The sequence below is a fragment of the Peromyscus leucopus genome, chromosome 1, assembly GCF_004664715.2.
Source record: "Peromyscus leucopus breed LL Stock chromosome 1, UCI_PerLeu_2.1, whole genome shotgun sequence".
NCBI lineage: Eukaryota > Metazoa > Chordata > Mammalia > Rodentia > Cricetidae > Peromyscus > Peromyscus leucopus.
In genome coordinates, this window is record NC_051063.1 from 76,383,608 (window position 1) to 76,402,579 (window position 18,972).

General features: G+C 50.4%; 2 protein-coding genes across 2 annotated transcripts; one reads left to right on the forward strand and one right to left on the reverse strand.

The window, feature by feature from the left end:
* Positions 1–381: 381 nt before the first annotated feature.
* On the reverse strand, positions 382–7,763 carry Armc5 (armadillo repeat containing 5). Its single transcript, XM_028885652.2, has 6 exons — positions 6,537–7,763; positions 5,103–5,210; positions 4,224–5,010; positions 2,339–2,835; positions 1,570–1,702; positions 382–1,458 (listed from the first exon to the last, which is right to left on the reverse strand). The coding sequence occupies exons 1-6, from the start codon at positions 6,997–6,999 to the stop codon at positions 666–668; spliced, it is 2,781 nt and encodes a 926-aa protein (XP_028741485.1). The 5' UTR covers positions 7,000–7,763; the 3' UTR covers positions 382–665.
* Positions 7,620–9,398, forward strand: LOC114704409 (zinc finger protein 239-like). The gene has a single exon (XM_028885653.2). The coding sequence runs from the start codon at positions 7,635–7,637 to the stop codon at positions 8,640–8,642; it is 1,008 nt and encodes a 335-aa protein (XP_028741486.1). The 5' UTR covers positions 7,620–7,634; the 3' UTR covers positions 8,643–9,398.
* Positions 9,399–18,972: the final 9,574 nt, after the last annotated feature.

Sequence of the window (18,972 nt, forward strand, 5' to 3'; positions counted from 1 at the left end):
AAAGAAGAAGAAGAAGAAAAATGTGGCTCAAGAGATGGGAATGGACGTAGACAGACAGGTAAGGACAGTCAGAAGGCAGAACTGTTAGGACATGCCACCACACTCAGTAAAACCCTCTCAGCCTGGCCAGGGTCTGTATTTAGATGGGTGGCTGTGTCTAAGCAATGAGGACCCATAAACAGAAAGGAGGCCTCCCCTGGGGATCCAAAAATCCATCCCATAGAAAACCCACCACGTCCCAGGCCTATAGAAACCACTAGGCAATTATTCACTGAACTCTCAAATCCAAGGAGGGCCCAGGTCAGAGCCTGGGGCTCCCGGCAGGCGAATGGGTGGGGTACCCCTGGAAGCAAGCAAGCAGAGCAGCACACGACAACAGTGTCCAAATCTCAAGTTTTTAATTTCAACACCGGAGGGCTGGGTCAGACCAGATCCTGGGGCTGAGCTGTCCTCTTGGACTCCGTGCACAGACTCCGGTGTGGACGTTTTAGTCGTCGATCTTCAGATCTTCAGCCTGGGGCTCAGTTCCATTTGCTCTTCAGTCCCTGAGGCTAGCTCTTTCTGCTGTCTCCCCTCACGCCATGTGAGAGAAGCCTCCCGGACAGCCACCTCATGCCCTGGGTGCTCTCCCAGGGATGGCGACACTTAAGCCTAGAGCATCCGTACTATGACTCATTCCCCGTTACCACAGCCAGCAAAGCTTCGGTGAGAGGCCCTGCCTCCTCACCTACCGCTTCCACGAGCCCCATAAGGGCCAGGGCCCGTTTTCTGGGGCACTGCCCTGGCTCCAGTGTCCATCGCGCACAGTGGGCAGCCAGCCGGGGCCGACCTAAGCGGAATACCTCACCCACCGACTCAGGGCCACCCCGGGGACCCAAGTGGATGCGGCCAACGGCCTCTTCTAGCTCCTCCTCTAGCGCAGGCAGCAAGAACCGGCCGGCAGCCTCCAGAGCTTCCTCAGCCTTGGAGCCCAGCAGGGGCTGGCCGGGTGGGGGTATGGGTCCCAGAGCAGCCCCGCAGCCCCGACAGCCATGCAAATGATGTAGGACAGGCCACGCTGCACTAGGGGACAGGCCACGAAGGGGCACCAGGTCCATCTGGGCTTCAGCGAAGCTGCCGGAGAGCAGGGCCCGGAAGAAAGGGGAGGCAGTAGCTGAAGCAGCCCGCTGAGCAGGGAGCTGGAGGCCTGAATCCAGGACGAAGTGCAGGTCAGGAGCGGGGACGGGGGCTGGACCCAGCAGAGGTTCATAGAGGCAAGGGGACGGTGAGTCTAGTTCCAAGGGCACGGCAGGGAAAAGGACTGGGCTCACAGTGGGAGACACTAGGCCGTGGAGACAGGAAAGGGAATCTGCCGCGAAGAAGAGGAAGAGTGGGTGTGGAACCGGCTGGGTTAGCGCCGTCAGGAGGTGGCGGAGGCCACCCTGGTCCAGAAGTAAGCGGCGCCACAGCGTAGGTTTCCTGTGGGGAAAAGAGAGTCTTTCAGCAGGGTATGCCGGCCGCTAGGACCTACAGGACCGGAGAGTTGCAATCTTACTCGCAATCCCCGCAAGACACCCGGTTCCCGCTCACCGGCAGATGAAGGGTAGGGTCAGTGCGCAGGCTACGCGGTCCTCGGGACTCCCGGAGAGCAGCAGGTGGGTGAGGGCACCTACTCCAAAGGGGGACTCGGCCTGAACAGTCAGGTTCTGCAGCAGCATCTCACCTGCAGGGACAGCCACAGCAGGTCAGGGTGGCGGGCTGTGGGCAAGAGTGGACTCCGGGTAAAAGGGAGGAGAGTAAAATCTCAGGGCGAGACATGAACGGAGGTGCGAAGAGGACTGGTCAAGGACAGGCACGTGGAGGGCCAGGGTGCAGAGCTGGGCCCTTGAGGAAGGAAGCAGCCCACAGTCAGGCCCGCAAGACCGGCCGGTCCTCAGATGAAAACGGCAGGCGGGCCTGAGAGGACACCACGGTGCCACGGTCTGAGTTCCTGAGTGAGTGTGCCCAGGGGAGAACCAGGACAGTGCAGAACCAAGAGGAGAGTGGGTACAGAAATGCAGAAAGATCACATTGGAGGGCACTAGGAGGCAAACCTGGTAACCAGGTTATTTGGGCTCCAAGGTTTGGGCAAAGGGCAGAACAGACTTCTCTGTCTTCCAGGGCTATGGAACAGAAGGAAAAGCTCCCTGCCTTCCAGGCCCCATACCTCCAACGCCTGGGGGCTGAGAAGCCCGGATTGGGGGGGGGGGGGGCTGCAGAGAACAATGGGGACAAGCGAGTAGGAAGCAGAGCTTCTAGGACCACCGAAGGCGCGGGAGGAAACGGACCCTTCGCGTGGGTGGGGACAGGGGCGACATACCCAGCTCTCGGTGCTGGCTGCGGTGTGCAGGCCGGGCACGGGGCACAGGCCAGTCATCCGGTGAGACACCGAGTACGAGCCAGGCCCGCAGCAGGGCCGCGCCATAGCTGCGCACAAAGGCCTCGAGGCAGGCAGGGTTACAGGTGAGGCGGGCCAAGATACGGAGTGCGCGTGGGTTTGGTGGTCCTGGCGCACCCGTCACATAGGCCAGCAGGCCACACAGTGCCGGACCAGTCACTAGAGCTCCACTTGGGTCAGGAGCCTGGGAGAAACGTGACAGCAGCAACAGGGCTGGCCCCTCTTGGCCCCAAGGCTCCTCGGCAGTGGCAGCAGGGGGGCGACCCAGTTTGCGAAGTGTGCGGGGTGTCGACATGGAGGTCTGGCCAAGGGAAGGACTGACTGAGTCAGATGGCTCTGGCATCGGACAACGCTCAGGAGACCAATCTGGGGAGAGATCTCCAGGGCCTGCTGCATAACCCTCAGAAATCAGCCACAACCTACAGAGGACAGGGAGAAAAGGAGTCTGAACCCAGAGCCAGGGTGAGGAGGCAGGGCCAAAAGAGCCGGTTTTGCGGCATAAATTCAAGGCAAACGTGGGATGGTGAGTTCCGGGGCAGCCTGCTGAGATACTGTCCCAAAAAGAAAAAAAAAAAGGTAGACAGATGGGAAAGAGGGAGGGAAGAAGGAGGAATGGAGGGAGGAGAGGAAAAGACAGGAGAGAAAGGGGAAGCTCTGTGAAGGTGTGCCAAGTGGGGGAACATGGCCTGAGGTGGGCCACACCTCATTCTGAATTACTAGTGTTCACCATGTGCCAAGTCCAGCTTCAGGTGCCCAAGAAAAGCATGAACTAAGCATGTTATTCCCAGAGCTTATGATCTATGGAGGAGAGAGAGCGCAAGCATGTAAACCACACAGCAGGACCAGGTACACAGTGTCTCATGCCTGTGATCCTGGCGCTCGGCACTGACGCAGGAGGATGATAAGTTTAAGATCAGCCGAGGCGACAGAGTGAGACCCCTTGTCCAAACAAAACAAACCAAACCTTCCATGGCATGTTGCTGTTGGAGTCAGGGCAGTGAGGATGTGCTAACAGGAGGGGGAAGCGGTACTGACCATCAGAGGGGAGGGGAGATACCAAAGAAGATCCTGGTGATCATGACCCCTCGCAAAGACGGTAAGGACTGACCAAAGACTTGAAGGAGGTGAGAGATGAAGGCACACAGGAGGAAGAGTGCTCTCGACAGAGAGACTCTCGGACAGCACTTTCTCATCATGTGTAGGAACTAGAGAAGAGGTCTTCGTGGAGTGAGAGTGGAGATGTAGGTGGAGTTCACAAGGCAGACATTCCTGACCACCACTCAGAGCTAGGCAAGGGGCAGTCTTTGCAACAACTCTGTGGGCGGGAGGCTGTTACCCCCCATTGCACACACAAGCAATCGGTGGCTCGGCAAAGTCACTTAGTTTTGGTGATAGGGCAGAATAAGAACAGGTAAAAGGAGAGCTGTAAGTTCAAGGACAGCCTGGGCTACACACTGAGATTCAGGCAGCCTGGCCTCCAAAGTAAAATGTTATCTCATAAATAAATAGACAAACAAACAAACAAACAAATAAATAAATAAAAACCGGGCTCCATAGCATACCACTGTAACCGGGACACATGCCACCCCTAATCAACTTGCATAGGGCCCAGAGTTCTGGATGATGGGTGGAGCCAGGGTCAGATGGCAGATTCAAGTCATATTAGGGAAGAGCAACGAATTAGGAATAAATCTTGGTAAATCTCTTAAGACAGGAAAGAGGCAGAGGTAAGGAAGATGGCCATGGCAGACCCAAACTCCCTCCCCAAAGCACCATCCATCCCTCGGGCCCTGACAAGAGGACTCACCTAAGGCTCCGGTAGCTCCCTGCCTCTGTCTGCCCAGGGCTCCGTTCCTCAGGGAAGTCCCAGGAAGCGGCTTCTACTCCTTCTTCTTCCTCTTCGCCAGCTTCACCACATAGCTGCCTGGCCAGAAGAGGCACGAGGCCCAGAGCCTGTAGCTTGCCCAAGGCCCCAGTATCATAAAGGAAGCCTACAAGAGCAGCCACGACACGTGGATGCCAGGCACTGGCGCCAGGGTCCTGCAGCAGGCCCATCAGCAGCTCCAAACCACCAGCGTCCCGCAGCCGGGCCCGGTTGATGGCTTCCCGGCACAAGAGACACACAGCCCGCACTAGGGGCTGCTGGGAAGCTGAGCTGGTCCCACTGGGACCCCGTCGCCGCCTTAGCTCACCTAGTAACACCTCCACACCACCGGCATTGCCCAGTGCAGGCCGCACTAGGCCCTGAGCACACAGATTGGCAAGGATCAGGATGGCCGCCTCACGTATTGCCCGTTTAGGGTGAGAAGCCAGGCTGACAAGTGGGCCCAGCCCCCCACCCAGACTGAGCTGCTCAGCACAGGCCCGGGAGCAGCCTCGGCTGAGTTCCAAGAGAGCACGGACTAGGGCCGAGGTCAGTGCAGGGTCTGGGGCCGTGGCCAGGAGCTCAGCCAGTGGCCGAACCGCTCCCTGCTGGGCCAGGGCCAGTCGGTGCTGGGGTGAGTCTGCCAGGTTGCGGAGGGCACGAACTATACTCTGTAGGCATTGTGAGTCCTGGCAGGCCGTCAGGCTCTCAACAAGAAAGGGCACAGCACCTGGAGAAGGAAGAGGAAGGTACATGAGCAAGGGTAGCCATGTCAAGTCCTTCTGCAAGTCTCAGCTCGGCCCACCCCCACAGCCTTCTCACCGGCAGAGTGGATGTCCCTGCAGCTCTCGGGTTCCATGGCTAAGTTCCCCAGAGCGCGAGCCGTGCGGTTCTGGATGCTGTCTGTCTTCACACATTGGAGAATGGTCACTGCAAGGACAGTTTGTCTTCTTGAGGACTCTACCCTTTATTTGTTTCTCATCGATCAGCTCAAGAATGTGGTAAATGTCTGGGGATGCAGGTCAGTGGTCGAGTGCTCGTCTGGCTCATACCAAACCCTGAGCCATCCCCAGCAACCCAGAGAGTGGGAGGAGGAAGAGGAAAGGGGGAAGGGACGTGATTTGAGAGGGTTGGGGAAGGTCTTCAGAAGATGCTAGGAGGTGAGCAAGAGCTGGAGGACTGAACGGATATTTGTCAGAAGGATGGTAAATGGAAAGGCTAGTGTCTCAGGTTTGGAAGCAGCTTTTCCAAATGCCTCAAAGTAATAGTGTCTGTTCTATGATTTCACAAAGCCCCTCAAATAACTGTCCAAGGAGTTAATTTAAATATGAAGGCAACAGCAGCCACAAAAGTGTCTTAAGAAGGGCAGTGACAATATACACTCCAGCAGCTGTAGTGGTGGAGTATTACAAGAGAAAGGAACCGGCCAGGTAGAACGGTTGAAGCTGTCACAGTGGTCCAGGTAATCTGTCTTGAACCAAATCAGCTTTCATCCCTGTCAATCCAAAGATAATCCTGCCCAGGGCAGACACATGGAAGCAAGGTTAGAGAGAGCTTGGTATTTACGAGGGCTGTGGTCAGGACTCTTGTCAAACACATTACTGCACAAGTGCATGCTGTCCAAGTTCTAAATGCATCAATGCTTCACTTTAAAAAATAAGCTTTTGTCAAAACTGGCAATGACACGGCTTTGTTCCCATCGCTGCCGTTAGGAGGCGCCAAATGAGCCGGTTCGCAGAAAGGCTTATCCTTTGCGGGAATTTGTTTACTGTGTTTTAAGTACCCAGTCTGTGCTTGGAGTCTGGGCATTCAATATTTGAATTTCATTTTATGCCCACTTCAACCCTGTCGGGTAGCCACTGTTATTACTTTGGAGGGGTTGGGTGGTTTGCCTGGTATTTCTGACTGCACCACTTTCTAAGTCCATTCTCTGAACTTTCAAAACCACTTTCTGGCCTCCAGCTCATCCACGTGAAGCCTTGCACAGGGACGGAGAGTCCGCTATAAACGCCCCAACTAGAAAGTACAAACCATTCGCTCAAAAGTGAGGCGGGAGCCAAGACCTAGTCCTGATCGGGGCGGGCCCAGGTGTGATTTACAGAGAGCAGTGACGTCACACAGCATGACACCTGAGGAGATGAGTGGCGCTGCACCATCACAAAGCACGCACTCGGCGACCCGACCTAAAGAACTAACTAAGGACTGCACAGGTCCTGTGGGCGGAACTTTTCTGAGCCATGGGGGCGGAGCACTTACCCAAAGGGAGAATGCCTCCAAGTCGACGTACTTCGGCCCGGCACGCCCCCTCCGTACAGCAGTTGGCTAGAATGCTGAGCGCCAAATCCAGCGTCTTGCGCAGGCGCACTGGCGCCGAAGGCGTCAAAGGCGACTCCGCGGCGGGGGCGGGGCCAGGGGAAGGACCAGCTGACGCAACCGACGAAGGGGCGGAGCCAGAGCCTGCTTGGGACGGGGCGGGGCCCGCGGCAGCCGTTCGGCGGAGCAGAGCGAGGAGGGGGCGGAGCCCGCCGCGTGCCCGGAAGCGCTCAATCCCCTCTGCTGCCTTGATGTGGCGCGTGCGAAGAGCTAAGAGCGCGCGGCCCAGGGGTGTCTCGTTGGTCGCCGGGTCCTTTCCCCAACCCGGCCCCTCCCCGGCCGCCGCCGTGAGTTGCGCGAGGCAAAACGAGAGCGAGTCCGTAAGGGCCGGTCTCGCAGCCGCCATCTTGGCCCGGGCCTGAGGCTCCGCCCCGCGTCTCGCCGGTTCCCTGAGAGAGCGGAACTGGAAGAGAGGGGCGTGGCCAGGCTGCTCCTCCGAAGAGCGCCGCCGCAGTTATCATGCGCGTCGGAAGTTGAAGTTCTAGAGTCTGGAACTTGGGTACTTGCACAGTCGCAGAAGACATGGCGAGAATGGTATTTATCTGTGTGAAAGCAAGAGGCGTGTGCGCTGCATGCTGGGATATGTAGTCGGCCCACGCTTAGAGCAGTTTGAAGTGGGCTTAGGAGCGAGCTGTTGCTTCTAGAACTGTAGGTGCTGCCCCGGGCTGCCCAGCCTGACTTGGCTACTTGGCTCCCGGTACGTCCTTGTCAGCGACTGCCTTTCCTCCTTCCGATTTTGTTGGCAGCCCTCAAGCGCGGTGGTCTAGGGTCCCGAAACCGGACTGATCAACTCATAGAACTCCAAGCTTTCGTTAAGTGGTTGAGAGAGTTAAACCTACCGAGAAAGTTCGCTGCTGCTTCCTAGAGCAGCTCGGGCTTGTAGACCTTTCCGTTTCCGGCGCTGGCCTCCGAGCCCCCAGTGTCTTTCTCCAGGTGAGCTAAGTGAGTGGCATTTCGGAGACCGGGCGCCCTTCGCCCGCAATGGAACTTGCGGCGCCAGAAGCGGCTAGGGAGAGTCCAGATGGGGTGAAGCTGCTGGGGAACCGGACATCAAGATTCCCGGGAGCCCTCAAGTCGCCCCTCGATTGCCAGGCTGAGCTGCAGGAGTGCCCTCTCCTGGCGCGGCCGGAGCAACCAGCCGCCGGGGTAAAGTTGCTGGACCAGCAGTACCTATATAGGTCAGGCTCCGGCCCTGAGGAAGAAGCCTTTGCCAATGATCCTATAGTCCCCAAAGCTTTCAGGTGCCGCAATTGTGGGCTGACTGTAGCCAGCCTCTCTGACCTCATTCACCATCAAAGCAGCCATGGGTGTGACCGGCCTTACAGCTGTCCAGAGTGTGACAAAAGCTTCCGGCGTGGCTCAGATCTGGTTAAGCACTACAGGGTGCACACTGGTGAAAAACCTTACCCTTGCCCAGAATGTGGCCGTTGCTTCAGTCTCAGCTCTAACCTCACTAAACACCGGCGTTCTCACTCAGGTCTCCGGCCTCATAAGTGCATGGAGTGTGGAGAGGCCTTTGGACGCAGTGCAGACCTAGCAAAACACCGGAGGGTGCACACAGGGGAGAAGCCCTATGCTTGTGCTGAGTGTGGTAAGACTTTCAGGGTGAGCTCCAACCTGATTCAGCACCAGCGTACTCACACTGGTGAGAAACCCTACCGCTGTGGACTCTGTGGCAAGAGTTTCAGCCTGAGCTCTAACCTTTTACAGCACCAACGCTGTCACACAGGTGAGAAACCCTACTTCTGTGCCTGGTGTGGAGACAGCTTTGGGCGCAGTTCCTATCTGCTGGAACACCAGCGTTCACACACAGGTGAGAAGCCCTACAATTGCTGTGAGTGTGGCAAGAACTTCACCAACAGCTCCAACTGCCTAAGGCACCAGCGCACTCACAATGGAGAACCGCCTTTCAGGTGTCTTGAATGTGGACGCGGCTTTAGCGAGAGCACCATGTTCACTGAACACCAGCGCATTCACTTGAGCCAATGACTGACCTTTCCAGACTGTGGCAAAATCTCACACCACAGCTTCATTAATGTTAACACATGGGCAAAAAGTCCTAGAAGTTTCCTGGTTGCAGCTAGTATTTGTGGACAATACCAGCATATCCATGCAAACCAAAGACCTTTGCAGCAAGTGTGCCAGGAGCTTCAGGCAGATTTCCCACTTGCTCTTCTGCCAGGTGACCCACAGTCACAAGAAGACTTCCATCTGCTTGTAATGTGGCAAGGCCTTTGCCCGTAACCCCCAACCTTGTCCAGCACCAATGGATTACCAAGAGGGGAGCTTCTGCAGATATCCCTGGCTTCAATTTTAATCCAGATTTTGTTTCTGGGTTTGGTCCAGCCCTGAGAAGCCTGCAGGAACCAGGGTTTTTAAGCAGACCCCTTTTCTGAATCCCTTAGATGGTTTAATTAAGGGCCAATAATAGGATTCACAATTGCCACCTGGATTGACACAGGAACCCCAGGCTAGAGCATAGATAGCACTAGAGCTGTGACTACTACCTTCAAAGAGACAAGATCTTGGGAGGGGGGGGGGAAGGTCCTGCTGTTCCATGAACTTATTCAGAGTAATGTCCATTAGCTAGAGGGAAGTTTTTAGATGTCCAGAGCCAATAACCCTGACCCAGCTGCTTTGAGATAGATTAACCATAACAAAAGCAACAGCAGCCAGGGCAGTGGTGGCGCACACCTTTAATCCCAGCACTCGGAGGCAGAGGCAGGTGGATCTCTGTGAGTTCAAGGCCAGCTTGGGCTACAGAGTGAGATCCAGGACAGGCACCAAAACTACACAGAGAAACCCTCTGTGTGTGTGTGTGTGTGTGTGTGTGAGAGAGAGAGAGAGAGAGAGAGAGAGAGAGAGAGAGAGAGAGAGAGAAAGAGAGAGAGAGAGAGCTACTTTTCTCAGGAAGAGCACTTACAAGCCAGGCAAAGTCCCTGTTGAGGACTACAATAGCAAGAAGTTGGAGGTGGATGAGAGAGAATCATAGAGAAGGCTATGTTCTAGCAAAAGGACCAAAGAATTTGAACTTGGGATTGTTTCATAAGCTCTGGGTGTAGGATCCCATCCAAATAACTCTCGCCACTTAATAACTATCTTTACTGTTCATACTAGGATGGTGGGGAAATGAGGTCAAGACAAAGAAACAGACTTTGAATTCAGGATGCTTTATAGTATTTCTAGGCATGGGCAAAGGCCCAAGATTTGTCATCTGGCCCTTTCCTAGTCCTCAATCCCTCAAAGAAAAAAAAATCCCCTGCCCCCACCTCCACACCTCCACTTCCTTATTCCTATCAGTGGAAGAATAGTGGAGACTTTTGGACTTTGGAGATTCAGTGTGGCCTTTTTGTCTGACATAGAGGCAGGCTGTCCATCCAAATGTATTTCTTTTTTTCTTTTTCTTCTTTTTGGTTTTCCGAGACAAGGTTTTTCTGTGTAGTTTTGGTGCCTGTCCTGGACTCGCTCTGTAGATCAGGCTGGCCTCGAACTCACAGAGATCTGCCTGACTCTGCCTCACAAGTGCTAGGATTAAAGGCATGTGCTGCTGGGCAGTGGTGGCGTACGCCTTTAATCCCAGCACTGGGAGGCAGAGGCAGGCAGATCTCTGTGAGTTCGAGGCCAGCCTGGGCTACAGAGTGAGTCCAGGACAGGCACCAAAACTACACTACGCAGAGAAACGCTGTCTTGAAAAGCCAAAAAAAAAAAAAAAAAAACGTGTGCCACCACCGGGCCCAAATGTATTTCTACTGCTAAAATTAGTGTATATGAGAGTTGGGAGGTTCCCAAAGCACCACATAATCTTTGATCAGAGCACAGTCCAAGCAGGGACTGCCTGTTTGCATGAGAGGCATGGACTAACCCTTTTAAAGTTGAGGATGGAGCTTTTTGTTTCAAAGACCTAGTAACTCCTTTGTGACAGTCCTTTCATCCTTAACTGCAAACTCCGTGTCCCCTGCCCTCCAGTTTTGCTGCCGTTTATTTAGCTTGCTGCATCTAGAACTGTGTGTATAGAGTAAGAAGCTAAAGAGGAAGAAATCAAGTTACCCAGCCTCAGTTTTGTTCTTCCTAGCTGTGTGACCCATTACCTCTTTTGGGTCTCAGTTTCTTCATCTATGAAACATGCAGTCTACCTCACCAGGCTGTGAAGATTCCATGATTATACCTACCTTCATGAAGTACCTGGTTAGGAGAATGGCTCAATAAGCCTCAGTTCTCATCAAGTCTGGAGTCCTGTTGGTTGTATCATTCAGAAAGCATCATGGCAGCTCACGGATCAGCCCCTAAGATTACAGAAATGAACTAGACACTCCTGGAGTAGACTATTGGCCCATAAAGGCAATGGATCAGTAATAAGAGATGCTGGCATTGGAGAAGGGTTTTTGTCGCTTGGAGCAAATCTGAAAGGTGTGACCCAGGTGATGTCTAATGAACAGCTCTGGCTCCTCAAGATGGGTAGGAGAAACTTACTCCAAACAGGAGTAACTAAAGAAATGATTCTTGATGTGTTCCCATCAACAGCACTTCAAAAAACCCAACCCAAGGTTTGAGTTGAATACCTGAGCATAGCACATACATATTTGGCACTCAATAAATAGTTATGATTGGGTTCTGTTGATACTGCTTACTATTGACCTTTGGCTCTGTTACAATGAGTGAGTGTAAATGTTCTACTCATACCTGTGTATGTGTGTTAAGCATATGGCACAGATGAGTATTGAAGCAAAATTTCTTAGGGGAGTTGAAAGCTGACTTCTCACATAGCAGATAACCCCTGGGTGTACTCTCTTAACTCCAGAAAATAACAAAACAAAATTTCCTGACGAAACATAGAAGCAGATCTCAGAAGCAAGAGGAATGGGCTTAATCCAACAGATGGCATTATCCAAGTATGTGACCAGCTTTTAGGCCAGAAAGCCAAACATTTGTCTGGCCCTGTCTGTGTATGTTTAAACGGATACAAAATTTCAATCAAACTGCACGTTCACATTTAGATTTCTAGTTTTTCTGTTTGTATAGTTAAAGAAAAGATAAATCCATCAATGTTTGATCTTTTTAGGATTTATTTTTATGTGTCTGTGCTGAGGTGAGTTGGTGTGCACCATCATGGCCAGAGGGGATTGGATTCCCTGGGACTAGAGTTATAAGCATTAATAGCCTGATGTTGGTGCTGGGAACCATACTCAAGTCCTCTGCAAAAGTGGTAGGCATTCTTAACTGCCCGCCCAACATAAGATCTTATAGAACAATGATTTGTTTGGTAGTGGCTGTCCCATCATTCTTGTATTTCTGACTCAACATGAGGACTTTTTCTTACTCTTCTGACCCTACAGAAGCCACTGGGGATAATACCCAAACACTACCATGTATGAGAGGACCCTTCATAGATTGAAGCCAAAATGTCCCCTTTACCCATTTGTATCCTCATCCTACTATTTCCTTCCTCTCCCCTCCCCTAACACTGCTCAGAGACTGACCTATCCTCCTCCTGAGTCTGCCTATCCCCTCACCCAGGTTATCACTCCTTAAGCCTCTTTCTCTGAAAGCAGACATGGGCAGAGCACACAGACTAGTCAAGGCAAACTCCTGTGTGCCTTTGTTAAGAGGTCTAAGAATTGAACCCTGGTTGATTCACTGAAAGGTTGTGGGAATCCAGCAAATACAGAAGCACTCTATTAGAGTTTAAGTAAACCGGGGAGTGTTGAAGTGGCCCTTGGAATGGCCCAGCTCCTATCTAGTTCTAGACGTGGGATAGAGTAAAGTAACATCAAGTTGTCTCGTGTGATCCTGATGGGTGGGGTATACGACCCACGTGCCTGGCAACTGGAGTCCAGACTACCTGTAAGCTCATCTGCTGTGGCAGGACTTCTGGGAGGTCTGTTTACTCTCTTCCCAGGTCATTCCCCTCCGTGTACTGTAGGAGGGCAAGGCCTGGATCTATGCTGTCCCCGATGAGTCTCGGCAATCCCACCATGGGACAGACAGCCCTGAAGAAAGGCCGCATGATGTACAGTTTCTCTTCTCTAAGATTTGGGTCCATCTCCTAAGTGAATTGAGGAAAAAAGCCAGTTTGAAGAAAGGATGAGGGTGGGCTGGCTTAGGGCAGACATCCTTCTCTTAACTCAGTCATGTAGCTGCAGGGCTAAGGATCCCAGAGCTCTTAATTTCAAAGGGTGGGGACAGGTAAATCTCCAGACATACTCAGATTCAGGGACCAGTTGGAAACAGAATGGGGGGCAGATGCAATGCCAGCAAAAAAGTTTCATGCCTAACATGGTGGTACATACTTTTAACCCCAGTACTCCAGGAGACAGACAAGCAGGCAGATCTCTTGTGTTTGCAGCTAGCCATTATGGCTTACCTAGTGAGTTTCAAGCCAGCCAGTGAGACCCTATACTTAAAAAGAAAAAAGAAAGAAAAAGAGAGAGAGAGGGAGGAAGGAAGGAAGGAAAAGAGAAGGAAGGAAGGAAGGAAGGAGAGAGAGAGAGAGAGAGAGAGAGAGAGAGAGAGAGAGAGAGAGAGAGAGAAGAGGCTTTAAGACTTTCTGTTCCAAGCTACCCATGAAGGGTAGGGTTGAAGTCTTCAGCAACAAGTCCAGGAACATGGTATACCATATGTTGTAGTAAGATGTTCCTGTCATCCCATCCCTCCTGTGTGTGATGATCTGAGTACATCAAAAGTGATTCTGGCTTAGAGCCTGGACCTCAAAGTTTTTGTTTCTGACTCCTGAGCAAAGCCTTGAGTCTCCTTTCTTCCCATTGCTTCCCCCACATAGCTGTTCAGAGTCATGAACATGTTGCCTCTTATCTCCCTCAACCCCAGACCCACATCATTCCCATACCACAACTGTTAAGAGTTGGAAGGTTGGAGAGAGGAGGAAGTTCCATTTGGGGTCATGACTGTGAAGAATGTGGGAATGAGAACTTCCATTCAGCATGGAAAGATGCTGTTAGCAACAGCTCTGGCCCAGAGGCTCACAGTATTTCCTGAGATATTGACCACAAGAAGCCATGATTGGAATCACAATATACATAGCTCAGAAACACAGTCACCAGAGAACCCTGGGGTCCTTTTCTGGACATGGTCCCATGTAGCAGGCTTTCTTGGACCACCAGACCCCAAATCATGACATGGAGATTTATTAATTATGAATGCTCAGCCTTAGCTTAGGCTTGTTTCTAGCTAGTTTTTTTTAATTTAAATTATCTCATTTCTATTAATCTATGTGCTACCCTGAGGCTTGTTTACCTCATGTACATACTGTCCATCCTGCTTTCCTGCTTCCTCTGTGTCTGACTGGCTGATACCCCTTTTCTCTCTGTTCATCAACCCTGCCTATCCCTCCTCTGCCTACCTATCGGCCATTCAACTTTTTATTAAACTAATCAGGTACCTTAGGCAAGCAAGGTAAAACAGCAACACATCTTCACATAATTAAACAAATGTAGCATAAACAAAAGCAACACATCATTACATAGTTAGACAATTATTCTGCAACACAAACAAATATAACACATCTTTACATAGTTAAACAAATATTCTATTCCACAGTAACCCTGTCTAAAAAAGGAGGTCAGTTGAAAGGGAGAGAGGGGTGAGACTGTAGCTCATTGGCAGTGCCTGCCTTGCAGATCCTACTTTCCAATCTCTAGTGTAAAAAAATAAATCTACAAACTCAAATAGTATGACAGTTTGGGAATGTTTAGTTTAAAGACATTCATTTATATACCAAAAATTGCCACTGTATTAAAAGATGGCCTTAGTGATTATTAATTAATAACTCATTCATTTATAAACATACTGTGCTAAGTTCTGAGAATAAAATAATAGGTAAAATAAACATCTCAGTCCCTAAAGCTTTTTGTTTGCCAGAAGTCTAGGTCTAGGTAGCATTATGTAAAGATAGTCTTGTTCGGCACCTTCTCTCCACCCACCTTACCTTACAATCAACAAGTCTGGAAGTGAAGGAAGGGCCAATATAATAGTATTGTGTGACACTTTCTGGGGAGACATGCAGTGTCTGCTTACCCTAGATAGGAAACCAACAACAGACCGAAGTAACTACATCAACAACATCCAATTTGAAACTGAATTATTAGAGTTACAGGAGTATGAGTAAAGGGTAATGTACAGGATCACTAAAAGCTCCCCCCAGCATGGGTGATAACTCATGAAAGGTGGACCCTCAGAGCTCTCTGCACAAGTGGCATGCAGCTCAAAGGCTGGAGAGTCTCCTCAGTATTCCTTACTACTTACCTTGGGGAAGGAAGGGCCTTGTTCATCTGGTAAGTTTCAGGGATATCCTGAGGGTACTGAGTTGTTTGCTTCCTGAGTCTTAAGGAGCCTCCCTTAAAGTGAAAGTTTTCAGTAGAGAGGAAATTGCTGTACAACAAATTGGCAGGATAATTTTTGGTGGTGGGTGCTGGGAAATTCTTGCATGAGATCTAAAATGTGAAAATTAGGAAGGAGCTACTTTTCATGCAGCTGTTGGCTGTTTCCTGGTGATCAAAAAGTAGGAGAGACTGATTTCCTGCAATAACTTGCAGTGCCTAGTTGCCAACTTTGTCAGGAGGCAGCATTAAGAGGCTTCCTGAACTCTGGATTGTACCATCAATCTGCCAGCATGAGATGCAGCCTCGGCCCACTTTGGACCACAGCATCTGTGTGCTGGACCTGAGGAAATACTCCAAGAAGATTTAATTTTGATGATGCAGCCCCCTTCTTAATCACAACTGATTCTTCAGCCTCAGCTAATTAGTATCAATTGTCCCAGCAAAGCAAAGGTTTCATTTTAGTAGTTCTTAATATAAAATATCATACAATGGCCCTTATGGAGTCTTGGAGGGGCTCTCAAACCTCCCTCTGGAAGTTCACAAGCCAGGCATACATCATTTGCATTTCTCTCAACTCTGTCTGCCACGCTCCCACAGAACAGCCCATTAAGCTTTGAACACTCTATGGCTTTGCCAGCTTAAAGTTCCAGAATCTTTTTTCAAGCCTCCCAAATATACATGGTTAGTGCCTTGGCTAGTTTTATGTCAACTTGAAAGCAAACTAGAGTTATCTGAGAGGAGGGAACCCCAACTGAGAAAATGCCTCCATAAGATGAGGCCATAGGCAAGCCTATAGGGCATTTTCTTAGTTAATGATTGATTTAAGAGGGCCCAACCCATTGTGGGTTGTACCACCCCTGGGCTGGTGGCACTTGGTTCTATAAGAAAGCAGGATGAGCAAGCCATGAGGAGCAAGTCAGTAAGCAGCACTCCTCTATGGCCTCTGCATCAGCTCCTGCCTCCAGGTTCTTGGTCTGCCTGAGCTCCTGTGCTTTCTCCCATGATGTGGACACATAAGCCAAATGAACCTTTTCCTCCCCAAGTTGTTTTGGTCATGGTGTTCTATCACAGCAATAGTGACCCCAAGTAACATCTGTCACAGCAATACCTCATGGCCCAGTACCAATTTCTGCCTTAATTATGGTTTCTATTCCTGTGGCAAAACACCATGACCAAAAGCAACTTGGGAAGGAAAGTGTTCATTCCAGCTTACAATTCTCAGGTCACACCAAAGGAAGTCAGGGCAGGAACTTGAGGCAGGAGCTGAGGTGGGGGCTATGGAGGGGTGCTGCTTCAGGGGGCCCTGGCAGGCCTGAGCATGGCAAACATGGCTCTGTCAGGCCTCACCCTTCCCCCATTCCCTCTACCTTGCTAAAAACTGTTGGATTCCATTCTTAACGTTGGCCACCAAGGTCCGTTCCCCTATTTGGCCACTTCCTCCTCCTGAGACTATCTACTGAAGTCCAGCTATCAAAGTATTGAAGTCCAGCAATCAAAAGCCCCCTTTTGGCTCACCTAATTAACCTGTCCAGTCAAAATTAAACACCTCATCCTAACACGGGGGTCCACCTTTTACCTTCATAAACTGCCATTTTCCTATGGGCCATATCTGTCTCCTCTTTCTCCAGAGGCAATCAGTCCTTTGTCCCTTCCGGGGAAGTATTCCTTACCCCTCTCCCTTGTTCCTTCCCCTCCCCCACATCCTCTGTCAACTGTCTTTGTCTCTTATTCCCTGTACTTTGTCCCTCTGGGGCAAACAAGTCTCCGTTGTGCTGAGAATGTGGTCTTGGAGTGTTTAGTGCCGATACCAACCTTTTGACTGCTTACTGGCTTGCTCATCTTGCCCCCTTGTAGGCAGGGCCCAAGACCACAAGGGATAACACTGTCCACAGTGAGCTGGGCCCTCCCACATCAAACATCGATCAAGAAAATGCACCATGGACTTGCCCACAACCAATCTGGTAGGAGCATTTTCTCAATTAAGGTTCCCCCTTCTAATGACTCTAGTTTGTGACAAGTTGACATAAAACTGGTCAGCACAATGGGCCCTGCACCTTTAGACCTGATCCCTTAATCTGAGTCAGGCCATGCCTGCTGTGGGATGGTCTGTATGTCAAATTGCTCTGATTGGTCAATAAATAAAACACTGATTGGCTAGTGGCCAGGCAGGAAGTATAGGCGGGACTAACAGAGAGGAGAATTGAGAGAACAGGAAGGCAGAGGGAGTCACTGCCAGCCACCGCCATGATAAGCAGCATGTGAAGATGCCAGTAAGCCACGAGCCACGTCGTGGCAAGGTATAGATTTATGGAAATGGATTAATTTAAGCTATAAGAACAGTTAGCAAGAAGCCTGCCACGGCCATACAGTTTGTAAGCAATATAAGTCTCTGTGTTTACTTGGTTGGGTCTGAGCAGCTGTGGGACTGGCGGGTGACAGAGATTTGTCCTGACTTTGGGCCAGGCAGGAAAACTCTAGCTACACATGCCTCCCTGCAGCTCTCGCTGATACAGTTAAGAAACAATCTGTGCTGTGATTGACAGCTCTCAATTTATAGTGCCTGTCTCCTTCATGCTCCCTGTCACATATGCTAGGCTGAACTAAGTCGTATGATGTGGAACTTCCTGCCACCTCTAAAAAATGATTAAAATTATAAAAAAATAAAGTCAGACCGTTCGTTCCTTTGTCCTGGAGATTAGTCTGATAGATTCCAAGGAAGCCCTCTGAAGAGGCTCCTCTGGCCTTTCCTACACCATGCCCTTCATAGTGGTCTATTCTCTCTCTCTCTCTCTCTCTCTCTCTCTCTCTCTCTCTCTCTGTATGTGTGTGTGTACACATCATATACACACACATACCAATCACTCTCTTATTCTCACTGTTATTAAAGCTCCTGTTAATGAAGACATTAAAGGGAGGTCTTCCCTTCCCTGAAAGACCCCATTGTGTCCCAAGCTCCATACAGTGTACTGTTTTTGTCTAATGTTTTCTCTTCCATCTCAGGGCCCTATTGTGCCTCGAGGCTCTGTCACTCTAATAAATCTCATTTCTGAAGGGATTTTGTGTCTGCTTCCTCTGCTGTTATCTTCTTGTTGTATTTAGCAATGGTCACTCATACTTGGTTCAAGAATAAATTTTCTTATTTTAGATCAGACCTGGGTTTCGTATAGACAGTTCCTTATTAATTAATTTATCAGGTTTCTTAGTTACTTTTCTGTTATGATAAAGCACCATGACAGTAGCAATTTAAGGGAGAAAGGATTTAGTTTGGCTCACAGTTCCAGGGTACAGTCCATCTTAGCAGAGACGTCATGGTGTTGGCAGCCTGCAGTCAGGCCACAGAGGCAGCATGCACACATACTCAGCTTGCTCTCTCCATTTAATACAGCCCAGGGTCCCCTTCCCAAGAAATGGTCCTGCCCGTGACTAAGATAAGTCTTCCCATATCAATTAATGTGTCAAGATAACCTCCCTCAGCAGGCTGAAAGATTAGAAAAGCCAGAGGGGATGTAAGACACCAAGCAAACAGTGCCATCCAGACGCAAGAGGACTGATGCACAAAGGAACTCAGACTGTGGCAGCATGCCCAGGGCCTGCCCAGGTCCTAGATGGGGTCCTAGAGCTGAGAGGGGAAGTGGCCTATCCCTAACCAAGAGGCTGTCTTCAACTAACAACCATCTGCAAAGGAAAAGTTAGTTTTCTCCAGTGGAGTCTCACTGGATGTGCAAACCACACTTAGGGGTAGGCCCCATGCCCAGCCTAGATAGTCTGCACGAAATGAACTCAGTGGTATTTCTGGAGAGTTTTTCTCATATTGCTTTGTTTGAACTGTTGTTTGTTTGTTTGTTTGTTTGTTTTGTTTTTTTTAACCATACTGGACTTTGGCTTCGATAGTCTACTGCTTGTATATTTTCCAATTGTGTGTGTGTGTGTGTGTGTGTGTGTGTGTCTTTATATGTGTTTCTCATGCTTTTTCTTTCTTTTTATTC

Excerpts from the sequence above, each read along its gene's own strand:
- LOC114704409 (XM_028885653.2), top strand. The coding sequence starts at position 7,635 with ATGGAACTTGCGGCGCCAGAAGCGGCTAGGGAGAGTCCAGATGGGGTG.
- Armc5 (XM_028885652.2), bottom strand. The coding sequence starts at position 6,999 with ATGGCGGCTGCGAGACCGGCCCTTACGGACTCGCTCTCGTTTTGCCTC. Across the intron at positions 5,211-6,536 it reads TGGAGGCATTCTCCCTTTGG|TGACCATTCTCCAATGTGTG; the intron begins GTAAGTGCTCCG and ends CTGTCCTTGCAG. Across the intron at positions 1,703-2,338 it reads CAGCCAGCACCGAGAGCTGG|GTGAGATGCTGCTGCAGAAC; the intron begins GTATGTCGCCCC and ends CTGTCCCTGCAG.